At 40.0% G+C, this 12,947-nt stretch overlaps 1 protein-coding gene across 1 annotated transcript in view; it reads left to right on the top strand.

Moving 5' to 3' along the window:
- The window catches only part of itpr1b (inositol 1,4,5-trisphosphate receptor, type 1b), a 440,649-nt gene that overhangs the window by 214,759 nt on the left and 212,943 nt on the right, over window positions 1-12,947 (top strand). The window contains 1 exon segment of the mRNA XM_052018719.1: window positions 9,498-9,545. Within this exon segment, the coding sequence (XP_051874679.1) occupies window positions 9,498-9,545 (48 nt within the window).

Genomic DNA, 12,947 nt, shown 5'->3' with positions numbered 1-12,947 from the left:
CAGCCTGGATTTTGTGCTCAAAACTCTGGGATCTTCTGATATGGGTTGGAGTTGTTGGGGGGGGTGGGGGTGGGGGGGGAGCGGCTTGGTGGTGGTGGTGTCATTCCTCTGAGCTCGAACTGATGAATGTGCTTTGTGACCCAGATTTTGAAAGGGGAGGCAGTCTCATTTCAAAAGAAGTCTTTCCTTCTCCAATACACAATCCCCTTAAAGAAATTTTCACTTCATCTAAGTGGGCAGCTGCAGTGATTCATTAAACTGTGTGTGAAAGATGTAATGAGCTAATCTGTAGGAAAATCTACTGCATTTCTCCATAAAATTAGGGAGTGGTAGGAAAAGGAACAAACATTTCAACTGAATTTCAACAGAAATCTCTTCCTCATATTTCACTGCCCTGTCTATTATTAGACATACTATGTTTCTGAGTACGTGTACTAAACTTTTAACCTCCACCTGATGCACACTGTGCTTGCAAGAGAACAGATACAGTGACTTGTCTGTTCTGGGCAGGAGGTGCCTCCTTTTATTCTGAACTGGCTTCAAAGTCAGTCTTCATTCCACAGAGACCAAATTTTGATATCATTTCATATCTTGATTTTTTTTTTGTTTGCTGCTGATTCCAATTTTTGTGCTGGAGGAATTAAACCAAAGAAACTGGCTTGCTTTCTCAGACCTGGCCTTCTGATTTAACTCTTGAAATGGCATATGGAAGTGGTAGAAAACCTCGGCACAAACTAAAAGGCTTTGCTGTTGTCAGCACCCTCACAGGCCTTGACTGTGACATGGTATGCCAGCTGCCAGGTGTACTGACATCAGGCATTGCTACAGGAACAAGTCCTTGCTCAGTCCTTTTCCCTTCCTTTCTACTGTCTCTTTGCTCTCTGCTCCAGTCACCTTTTCCTGCTGCTCTCAATTTTCCCCATTTGTTCTATTCTATTAAATGTTCTGATTAGAATTTGTTTCTATGTTTTCTGACTGCTTCGCCCTCTGATGCAGGACAGTCTTGCTTCATTAGTTGCTCTCTTGCATCCAAATCTGAGAAGGCTCACTCTCGGATTCAATATCTGCTCCAAAGATTTCGACACTCAATCCAGGAAACCATTTCATTGAGAGACTGCTGTGGTGTCAACACTGGTTATAAATTGCCATGGAACTCCTTTCAGGTGGATAAAATGGATCTTGTGCTTTCTGAATGAGAGGCAGGTTCTTCGGTTGGCCTGCCTTATATTTATCTGTCAACCAACATCAATGGATCAAATCATCTGCTCCTTTTTATTTGTGTGACAGTGATGTCCTCTATATAAATATTTGGCTCGGACTATTTTGAGTCATCTGAGGTCTTGAACTAAACTTGATTACTTTTGGTTTTGAATACCTATCGTTGTGTGTGGTGTTAATAGGAAAACTAACTACAGGCATATTCCTGCCTGCCACTTTGATTCCTCTTGCAATCACATATTGTTTTCTCTCCTTCTGTCTCTGTCTCTCTCCCCACCACCCCCTCCCCCATCCCCCGCCCCCCAGCCGTGGCCTCCTGTACGAAGCCCAACGCAAGCTTAAGGAGCAACATCTCATCTTCCGCTTGGTCAGGTTGCAGCTCACATCACTTAATATTGGAGTCTCCAACTTCACACAACTTGGTCTTTCTGTTTGTATCAGTTTTGGCAATTATTTCATGCTATTTCTCTCCTGTTTTTATTTTCATTTGTACATTCTGACCTGCTGGGCATGTCCTGGTAGGTCAGACTATACAGCATCAGCCAGTCTTGACAACGTTGACAACACAGTACACAGACAAATGAGCTTTACTGTCCATTTAATGGCTACTTTATTTCACCCTATTACAGAGATCCCCTTGTTCCACCATCACCCTCCCCATTTTCTCTGCTACCTCGACGAGCTTTCTCTACCTTAGTTCTGATGAAGGGCCTCGGACGTGAAAAATTAACTGGTTCTCTTAACACAGATGCTGCCTGACCTGCTGAGCGTTTCCAGCATTTTCTGTTTTTATTTCAATTTTTAAGGAACTGCTCTTATTTTCATTAATTGGGTTTTGGTGATTTGGTGTTTGAACAGTTAATGGTTAACAAGCACCTGAAAAACAAAGATGGCTGGAACAGGATGTGAAAGTAAAGCTCTTATTTGCTGCAAAAATCGTCACTACTTATGACCAGCTCTGCTGTACTCTGCAGGATAGCTGTGGTAGCCACTCACTCTACTTTTTCATGGTCAATTAAGTGCCAGAGAATTGACTCCAATTACCTTGGGGTTAAAATCGTAGACTTTTATTTCTGTGGCTCAAGGAAAATGGTCTGCTGGAATTCAAGATCCTCCATTCATTAATCTTCAAGTACTGATTTGACCTAGTTTACTGGATGAATTTCAAAGGCCTTCATTTACTTTCATATTCCTAACTATGTACACCCGCAAGACATTAGTCCTTCATGTGGTTAACACAATGCTGTGTTTTTCACCCATGAGAGTTTTTTTGGGACGCGGGCAGTGGGCCTTTATCAGTCGCAAGAAATGACCATTGGAGATGAGGTTTGGGATCTCACTGTCTCTCGCTGTCGGGTTCTGACCATCGCACGATAGAAAGGATATGATTAAGCTGGAGAGGGTGAGAAATGATTCACAAGGATGTTGCTTGGATTGGAAGGCTTGAGTTAAAAGGGGAGATTGGATAGGCTGGGTCTGTTTTCTCTGGAAGGAAGGAGGCCAAGAGGTGATGTGATAAAAGGTATATAATTTTATGAGAGGCATAAATAGGGTAAATAGCCAGAGTCAGTTTGCCATGGTATGGGTGTCTAACACTAGAGAGCATAGGTCTGTGAGAGGGAGGAAGTTTAAAGGGTGTCAGAGCGGTAAATTATCCATACAGGGTAGTCAGTATCTGGAATGAGCTGGTAGAAGAAGTGGTGGAAGCAGGAACAGTAACAACATTTAAGAGGCATCTGGACAGGAACTTCAATGAACACACGAGGCACAGAGGGACATGGAATTAATGCAGGCAAATGAGATTAGTATAGATAGACATGGTTGGTATAGAGTCTTGACACTATTGTATGCCATTTAAATTGATTTGATACTAATTTTCTCACACAATGATGCTAGAGAGGTAGATGAAGTTGCTGTTTCAGTAAAGAAATTATTTATGGTTCTATGAGTGGAAGATTGCTGTGCTCTTTGTGGTTCTACTGGCACTCTATTTATTATACCCATCATTGTCACGGAAATGTTACTCGTTCCCTGAACCAAACAATTAACCATGTTTCTGTATTGCTGTTGGGAGATCTGTCCCCAGAGCACAATTAGCATTGTGCCCCAGTGTTATGAGAAAGGTTCTTTTGATTCTTAAAGATAGAGATATCTGGACACAGTCTTTGTACTTCAAAAAGGAGAATTTTATTTACAAAGACAGACGTGGGAACAGAATGAGAAGGAACAAATGCACACTCGCGCTCGGGTGATCGCGAAACGGGGGTGAAGTGCGCACACACTCACACACGCACACGCAACGAACTAGTACAAACGATCAGGGAACGAACAAATACGTTGTCTGAACCCCCTGAATCGGGACAAACAACAGCTCTACGCTACTGGGAATCTACTTGGGATGCTCCTAGACCCCTGTGGAAGTGCACCCTCTCACCTGTGGTCTCGACCCCAGCAGCAATCGGAAAAGAGAGCGAACTGCCCATATGTACCATCTTTTATAGGGCTGTAGCGGGGTGGAGCCCGTTCAGGTAATTCAAACAAGCCAATGATTCAGGGTCAAGAACAAAGATGAGTTACAAGCCAATCCTTAGGTATGCTCTTGATGGGTGGGGTGGAGCCTGACCCTCGATTGACAGTGGTGTAGCTTCTGACCCGATAGGCAATGCTGTCATCCGACCATGGGGGTCAGTAGTGTTGTCACTGCCATCTGATCCCTGGCCTTTCATACTACACCCAGCCCTGGATTTCTTTAGATGTGGATGTATATTAAATTTACATTGAACCCAAGTAGTACAGCAACAGATTTAAGTATGAGCTGAGATACTTGGCAATACAGCCTAGCTATATTTTTATGTATTGTCAGCATATTTTTATGATGTTACTTCATCATACTGACAACCTTTCAAAGTCTCAGCACTCCTATTTCTTGTCAATTAAGTGTAGTTTTGAACTTGATTTCATCATTCAGCATTTGTGATATGTCTTCACTTGCTTCAGTCTTAAGCTGTCCAGTTTCCCACAGTCCCTACCTCTGTCCTGTAAGTCACTTACAAACCTAGCTTTTCTAGCCACCTGTCCTAATATCTTTGTAGCCAGTGTTAAATTTTTTCTGCTAATAATAAACACCAAATGGGCAATTTGTGTTGAAGCAGAAGAACTTGGATTTATTATTTTGTAATCTTTGTAATCTTTTGTAATCTCAGAATGCCCCCAAAAAGCTGTGGTGCCAATGAAATAATTTTATTAAAATTGCTCACTTGAGAACATGGCAGCAAATTTACACATAATAAGGCCCCACAAAAGCCAATGTGACAAGATGAGATTTCTTTTCCTTTTTTGTGCAATGTTGATTGAGTGATTTAAGTATTGGCTGTGACCCCTGATTGCCAGGGGATCTTTGGCAAAAGCCTGGAAAGGCTGATGGTTTAAGATTTCGGTGCACCTGCCTCATCCAAAAGATTTCATGCTACACTGGGATATCAGTCTAAGTTCTATGCTTGTGTCCCTGGGCTCAGATACTAGATCAAACCAAAACTGACACCATTTATGTAACAACCTTGCATGTACCATTCCTGGATAAAGAGAACAATGTAATGTTTGTTTTTGCCTTATTAAACTGTCAATAGGGCATCTCTCCCTTGTTTATGATTCTTTGAAATATCTTGGAAATTTGCACTTACAGTGTGTGAGAAGTGCATATGTCATGCAACGATTTAATCCTTCTGTTTAAAGCTGTGAAGATGTGAGGTTAAGTATCATACAGAAGGCTGCCATCCCCGTGCCTTTAGTTATTGAGTTTCAGACTCTGTTTATCATAGCCACACAATAAGGTTGCCTCGCTTTTGGGACTACATCCCTGATTTCCTTGCTAGTTGTCTACATTTGATATTATTCTCTCCCTTTCATCAGTTTATTGCAGAGTTGGAACATATCCATGTTGTGATTGTTTAGCATTTGGCCTTACTTTGTATGACGTTAACATAATTTGTCTTAAATAACCAAGGCACATGATTTGTTTGACGCTTTGTAAACTGCAGTGCAGTGGACACTAGTTATTCCATGAGCCTGTCTTGCCTTAGACTTCCTACTGTAGGCAACAGTTTGTCAATTGTTTCTCTACAGATTTAAATGCAAACTGATTCTCTCTTGCATGGAACTAAGCCAGTGGTCCCCAGGCTTTGATTGAAAGCTCCACTTGTTTACATTCAGGAAAATGTGAACCATTCTCTTCTCCAAACCACCTCCACCTGCCGGCACCCCCCCCCCCCCCCAAACCAACCCAATGCCATAAATGCCTGATGTCACAGGCCACTCATTTTATGGAGTTGAGGCTGTCCCAGGGATTTCTGAGAATTCTAACCAGTCCTATAGCTGGGGGTAGATGGTAGATTCTTTTAATTTAAATCTGAATTGCTACCTTAGTTCAGGGGAGCAAGGGATGGACATGGGCAATAAATTGTCCATGTCAATTGTCAAATCAGATTGTCACACTTAGGGACTCTGTCTCTGATGCATCCTGAGGACACAGCCACAGAGGGATCTATTGACCTCATGACAGCTATCCTTGAAAATGTCCAATGGTCAGACAAGCTTAAACAGTTCAAATAGATTTCAATAATTTTAGAAGAATGAAAATTGACTGTGGGGTCATGTGAAGATGGTATTTCTTCTTGTAGAAAGATTAGAACTTGGGTCACTGCATTAAGTACAAGGGTTTGCCATTTTAAGATTGAGATGAGATTTTTTTTAATCAAAGTTATTCTCAAAGTAGGGAATGAGGAGTTGAGGTTACCATCAGATCAACCATAATCTTAAGTAGTGGAACAGGCAGGAGGGGGCCAAATGGCTGACTCCTGCTCCTAACTTGTGTGCCTGTAAATTATTAAAACAAAATTACATTCACTTAGTAGCTTAAATTACTGAAATGAATTTAACAACGCAATAAAATGCACTGACTAGTTACCTGCACCGACCCTTTTAATCATGGGCAGTGACCCCATTCAGGTGAATGGTACTGCTTTGCTAATGTTGGCCATCCTTGGGGTAAAGCCGAGGGTCCAGATCTGAAGTATGCCTGGCCGCACAGCTCAATGTGTTTGTGCTGTGCCCCTGGTCAAAATTCTTTGTTGGTATCTGACCTCCAGCCTGTCTTCAATTTCCATGTTGCAGAGCACAAACTTAGATTTCTGACCTGTGAACAGGATGTAGCCAGCAGTTTCTATAGAACTGTAAGCCACAGATAAGTATGATCTGGTTCAGTTATTTAATAGATGTAGTGGCAGATAAGTTTGGTTGGAGGACAGCAATACTTCAATAGTATATAAGACATTACCCAGGTCATTTATCCAACCCAAGCATTTAAATCTCAACTATTGGATTTAATGTTCCAAATGCAAATTTAACTTCTTTCCCACTAATATTGTTTCTGGTATTGCAGCTGTAACCACAGTTATAATACCTCCATGCATCACTTGGTAGTGTAGCTGTTGTCTTCAGAGTATGTTTTATCCATCAAAGCTATGATTATTTCTTTGCACTGAATAATAAGTGGATTTGGGGAGATTATCTAATCCAGATAATGTTTTATATTGCTTCATCGTAATTTGTACTTTGACTTTTGTCAGAAACCTCTGTTGCCTTTTGACGCACTTCAGCTCAGCTGTTTAGTGTGTACGTTGTTAGCTGATGGCAAAACATCAAAAAGTGGTTGAATGTATTAACTATGAAATAGTTCATCTGGTCCAGATAGGAAAACGTATGCTTTGTATTAGCCTTGGATCCAATTATGGCAAGGCACATGTCTGAAGGCAATATGTGAAGTCATGATTTTTCTTTCAAACTCTTGCTCTGCCTCACCCATTCTATTAATTGTTTGATTAAGACTTGCAAAAGAAGAAAAAATGTTTCTGCAAGTGAGTAGCTGCAGGGGCCAAATTTGCAACCTTTGTACTACTGTGTGTACCTGATCCAGATGCTTTATGGTTTTTAATTATTTTTGTGGATAACTTACTAGTTCAGGAAATATTTGTGCTTAAAGCTGAGGTCATTTGATAGTGAGGACAGAGTTGAGATGAATTGCGAAGAAACCATGGGGTTGGTGGGAGAGGAGAATTTCAATGTATGCAGTGGATCATGATCTGGAATGTATTCCCTGAAAGGATGGTGAATATAGATTCAATAGAAGCTTGCAAAAAGGGATTGAATATGTACCCAAAAATCCTTGGGCCATATAGAAGAAGTAGTATTGTGCCATCTAATTGCATTGCTCAAGAAAAAAAATTGCACAGACACGATGAAACCTCCTTTCTGTGCAAAAGATTACATGGTTTCCCTTTGAGGGATTCAAGTCGAGTTTATTGCGATGTGCACAGGTGTGGTGAGGTACAGGTACAATGAAAAACTTACTTGCAGCGGCATCACAGGCACAGGTTCAGACAATGCACAAAACATAAATCGTACATTAATTATACAAAACGGACATGTGAGAAAAAAAATGACATCAGTGCAAAAAAAAAAGACAATCAGAAACAAGTCCATGGTAGGGCAGGAGGTCACCTGTAGTGTTCCATTGCCGAGGTAGGGTTAGGGTGGTTCAGGTTGGTTCAAGAACCTGATGGTTCTGGGAAAGTAGATGTTCCCGAACTCGGTGGTGTGGGACTTCGGGCTTCTGTATCTCCTGAATCTCAGTAGCAGTGAAGAGGACGTGACCTGGATCGTGGGGATCCTTGATGATAGATGCCACCTTCTTGAGGTAGTGCCTCCTGTAGATGACAGTGACTGAAGTAATTGGTAGGATAAGAGGGGACTTGGGGAACAGTTGTGTTTTCGTCCAAAGGGTAGTAGGAATATTTATCTTGCAGCCTACAGTGTGGTGCAGGCAGAATCCTCATCATATTTATCCACTGATGAGCTGTGATTTGGTGCTAGAAAGTAGGGTCAGATTGGGTAGCTCTTATTCAACCAGCACAAAGAAGGTGGTCTGATTGGCCGCCTCCCTGTGTCATCAATTTTCTATGATACTGCCAGAAAAAGAAACTGCTGGATGGGAGTTCAAACTGGGAATTCTGATATCAATTGAGACCAAAGATAAGATGAGTCAAGAGGTCAGTAACTCTAAAGTTCGCATGGGTTGGATTTATCTTGCAGAAGTGTTTTCAAAATGCATCATTTCTTTATAAACACACAACTTGCATGGCTCGATTTCTTTTCAAAACAGTTGTAGACCTGAATGGGAATTAATCACATCAATGGTTAGAAGGTTCTTGTACATATCTAATGATTGTGGTGGACCTCGTGAACTTAGCCTGGGATCTAACCCAGAGCTGACGGGCTCTGGGAAAGTTGAATGAAGTGTTTGGTTGCAGAAAATTCATTCAGCTCACTTAAGTGTTGGTAATATTGTAAAAGTGTATGAAGTTTCCAAAAGAAATTTAAATGCATTCTAATGGCTTTTCCACTTCAGTATGTGGTGAGTCATTGATAAGCAGACGTCCTGATTCGTGCTAAATTTTGGCCTTGTGTTTCGAAAATAAAATGTTTGTTCTATTCTGATATCGTACTGCTGCAGAAATACGGTGGATAGCACAAGTCATATCTGTCTTGTTATTTGCTCCATTAACTGCTGATCCAGAAGTTTGGACAGGTTTGGAAAGGTGCAGAGAAAGAAGCTTTATTAGCATCTCAGATGTGATCTTTACCTCTGATGTTTTTTTGCCATATTTAAGGCAAATTGTATAGTTACCCAGCGGAAAACGAGCAGGGACAACCTCCTGACATCACTCTCCAAGCTAACTTCATTCAAGCTAGAGCTAACACTTAGCACAGGTTGGTTGTGCAATCTGCTGAGAGTTTGGTTCACCTTAACCACACAGGCTTGATGAATACACCCACGTGCATTATATGGTGGAAGGAGGGCTAAGGTTGAGTGTATATGGTAATGTGCTTTGCCTATAAGCTGCATGCTGCTGGCTGCTTCTGCTACCCTGCATGTATTTGACGTACATCTCTTCCTATCTCTTGAGAGTATCCCTTTTTCTCCCTTAAAATGCTTGAGCAGATTTTATAAAAAGCCACACTTATTAACTATTTCACTAATATGCAGTTGAAACAATATTGTGCTGCTTAACAAAAGTCTGCAGGAGGGATACTGCTCTGAATGGCATGCAGCATTTAATGTCTAACCCTTGTTTGGTAGTGGTGTAAAGAATTAGATTTCTGCTGTTAATCAACACGATCTTGAAAAGAAAATCTTGTTTTCTGCATGTCCGTACTTCCCGCAGGAGCCTGATCAAAACCTGCCGCAGAAACAGCTGGAAGATCAGAAACGGGTACGTAGACCTGCGTCTGCTCACTTCAAACTGAGGAATAGCTGGAATCTCCTTTTGGAAATTAAGTCTTTACTACGGATTACAGAAATGGACTGTCTGCTTTTGGAGATAATAGACATGATCCATAACAGCACATGGTTAATATGATTATAATTGTATATGGGGGGAAAAAACTCAAAATGCTTGAAGCAGGATAAAGTCTTGTGTGTAAAATATTCAGTAAGGGAATCGTATTCCCAAAATACTTATTTTCCAAATGCAATTATAACAACTAGGGCCTTGAGGCATGGCAATTGTACTGTTTTGATGTCTCTTTGAAGATTACTATATGTGAATGTACAAATTAATGGCTTTGTGTGGACCATGGAACAAAATATTTGACCCTTTTGTTTTGGAAAGTGTGGTTCACTGTCAAAGTCCTAATCCTATGTTGTGTGTTTATAGAATGAATCAGGTTTTTTTTTTGCATTTCAGTGAGGGGGAGGAGGAGGAGGCTAGAGAAAGAAGAGAGATTGAGAAGAGGAGGTTTGGATTATGATTGTGCAGAATATCCTGTGTAGGAGGAATACAATAACGGGTTTTTGTCCTGAGCTTTCTGCAGATTTTGGACTCCTACATGAAGATGATGATTGACGCTTGGCTTCTTTTGACTTCACATTTGTAAATTATGCTCTGTGGTTATCTTAAGAACACAGTAGATTGTGAATGTTGAGGGTGTGTTGCTACACTTTGGAAAGGCTTTTGTTGATTGTTGAAAATGTTTTATTTTACATCTGGACTCTCAAATAGCAGTTGTTCTTAAAAGCTGCAGAATTGAAATGATGAACAAAATGAGCAAACATGTGCATGGCCAAATGTTGGTCACTTTTTGATCCTAATATTTTGTGAATGTTGCATATTGTTTTCTCTGCTTTTTTGAGAAAGTAGTAATAAAAGTATTGCTTGCTTAGGGGTGGAGGTTCACTGATCTGATCTCTCCAGTTGTTGACTCTGAAGCTATCACTCAGTAAATTCAATGTAATACATTAATCCCCTAGATGTGATAATGCTAGTGAAGTCGCGCTGAAATTGAAGACTTTTTGCAATGTTAGGATCACATTCAAAATGGAATTCTTGCTTTTGACCATTTCCCTTCAGTGCAATTGGCTAATCAAGGCTATCAGCTTCAAGGTACTTACACCCAAGATAATTGGATGGTTGAAATACAGTAAAGACTGACTCACCAGGTTCTGTTATGTTTATTTGGATAATTAATTTGGTTGTATCTATCAGAGGTTTTTTATTTGCATTTGTCAAGTGACGTAGATGTTGAGCAAGCACCACGTTGAAGATTCCATTCATAGTGCAGTTGGGTTTATTGTTGGACTGTAGGTTTCCAAGAAGTGGCACTTTTTGGCAGGAAAACAGAAATTTGCTGTTAATGTGTTAGGATTATCAGCAGCCTAAAATGCTGTGCAGCTGAGAAATGATCGTCTGATTTGCAATATACTCATCTCGAGTACATTTGTGACTTCATAGCGTTTATAGTGTAGATTCGCTTTCTAATCTCCCTTTATTCAATTGGTTGTTTCCTAAAGTGCTACAAAGACTGTTGTTTTCAAAAGCAAATGTATCCTTTATCAAAATTGGAACATGATCTGAATTTCATATTTATCAAACAAAACTATGATTAAATACTTTTTTATTTTGGATGTTTTCTCACAAAGTAGAATCACAAAGTAACAATAGTTTATTTTGCAGACGAGAAAGCATGATTAGTTCCCTTTTTGTAAATGGGAATTGCTAATAACTACCTAAACCAAACTTTAGAGCAAAAAGAGTTTACCCTTTTGTTTGTGCTGTTGGAAGAATTTATTTCCAGGCTGTGAAAATGTTGGATCAATTTTCAGCTTAATTATGGACATTGGGTACTGTTTTGTTTTCTCATCTTCTTGCAGTTGAGTTTCATGATTATTGTATTTCTAATCTTGAATCTACACATGCCTTGAGAATATTTTACACTGTTTATTTGCTATATAGAGCAGCAATAAAAAAAGCATTGGGAACTAACGGGATTATTTAAAGGTTCCAGGGTAGGCTTTTACACAAGGGGTACTGAACATTGAAGCAGGAGTAGGCTATTCAGCCCTTGGAGCCAGCTCTACCAGTCATTATCAATATTCACTATAATGGACAATTTGGCTGTTGAATCAGTTTTACTTTTAGATGTGTCTCACTGAAATTGGAAATTATGTTGGTTTCTAGGGCCATCGATATATTAATTTGTTAGGCCGTAGTGTTCAAGTTGATTGATGGGAGCCCCAATTCTCACTCATCTTCCTTTCCAAATAAGTCAGTGGACATCAAAGTGACAAGAATCCTTAAGGCAGTCTTTTCCAGTGTCATTAGAGCCCTCAATGTCATTCTGCTTGCTGAGCTGTCTTCCTTGTTTCTAATTCTTACTCTGATACACTCTCAACACTTTAGGGTCATGCAATAATATGGAGCTGGAATTTAGATTATTAAGTTTTGCTGTTAGGTCTTCCAGCTCAGTTCACAAGCTCAGACTCACTGATGTAAACCTTAGCGGCTCTGGTTAAAATGAGTTGAGCCTGTAGCTAATCCTGGGAAATTCCAAATTGGCATTGCTCAGTGTCAGATTCCATGGTGCATGTATTTGCAACAGTCAACAGATAGAGTTGATCATTTGTCATTGGAATTTATTATAAAACTATGTTAGGTTCATTGAGTAATAGAATGAAAGTTGAAGTGTGTGTGTTTTTTTTAATAATCACTGAGCAACTAACCTACTGAAGTTTGTTCTTGTAGGGATTTCATTAGTGCATAGTTTTCTTGATGCCACTTTGATGTATGTATTTTGCTCTACAAAGCTTTACCAATTGAAGCCAAACTGGTCATTGCAGCACTGGTCTAAGGTAGACTAGAAATGCCCATCTTATATTGGAAATGGAAATTAAATAGAGTAAGGAGTGAGGAAGCATTGTAACTTGTCTCCCATTGCTGCAGACACTCTCTCTCATGACAGGGTCTCATCACTTGCCTAGCTGGATCTTTTGATTTTAAAAGGTTGTCAATGGCGCATGGAGCTTTCCATTAAACTGGGTGGACCCTTGGGACTCCCCGAAACAACTTCCACTCAGCTATTCAATAATCCTGCATGACTATGTTGAGCCTTTGAACTCAAGTAGTCCAAAGACTGCCACACTTTGATTGTAATGGGAAGAAATGCCTGAGGCACAAATGGCAAGAGCAGTTGATTTCCTAATTTAATTTAATTGTGCTCTATTGTTTCAATTTTAAATAAGTATTTTTCAATTAATTTTTTTGTGTATTTTCAAATAACTAAGACATTAACAAAACATTATCCTAAATGACAGCTTTGGCAGCCAATAGGGATGGCAG

The sequence above is a fragment of the Pristis pectinata genome, chromosome 6 (genome assembly GCF_009764475.1).
Source record: "Pristis pectinata isolate sPriPec2 chromosome 6, sPriPec2.1.pri, whole genome shotgun sequence".
In the NCBI taxonomy this organism is placed as follows: Eukaryota; Metazoa; Chordata; class Chondrichthyes; order Rhinopristiformes; family Pristidae; genus Pristis; species Pristis pectinata.
This window is presented reverse-complemented; position numbering and strand designations above follow the sequence as displayed.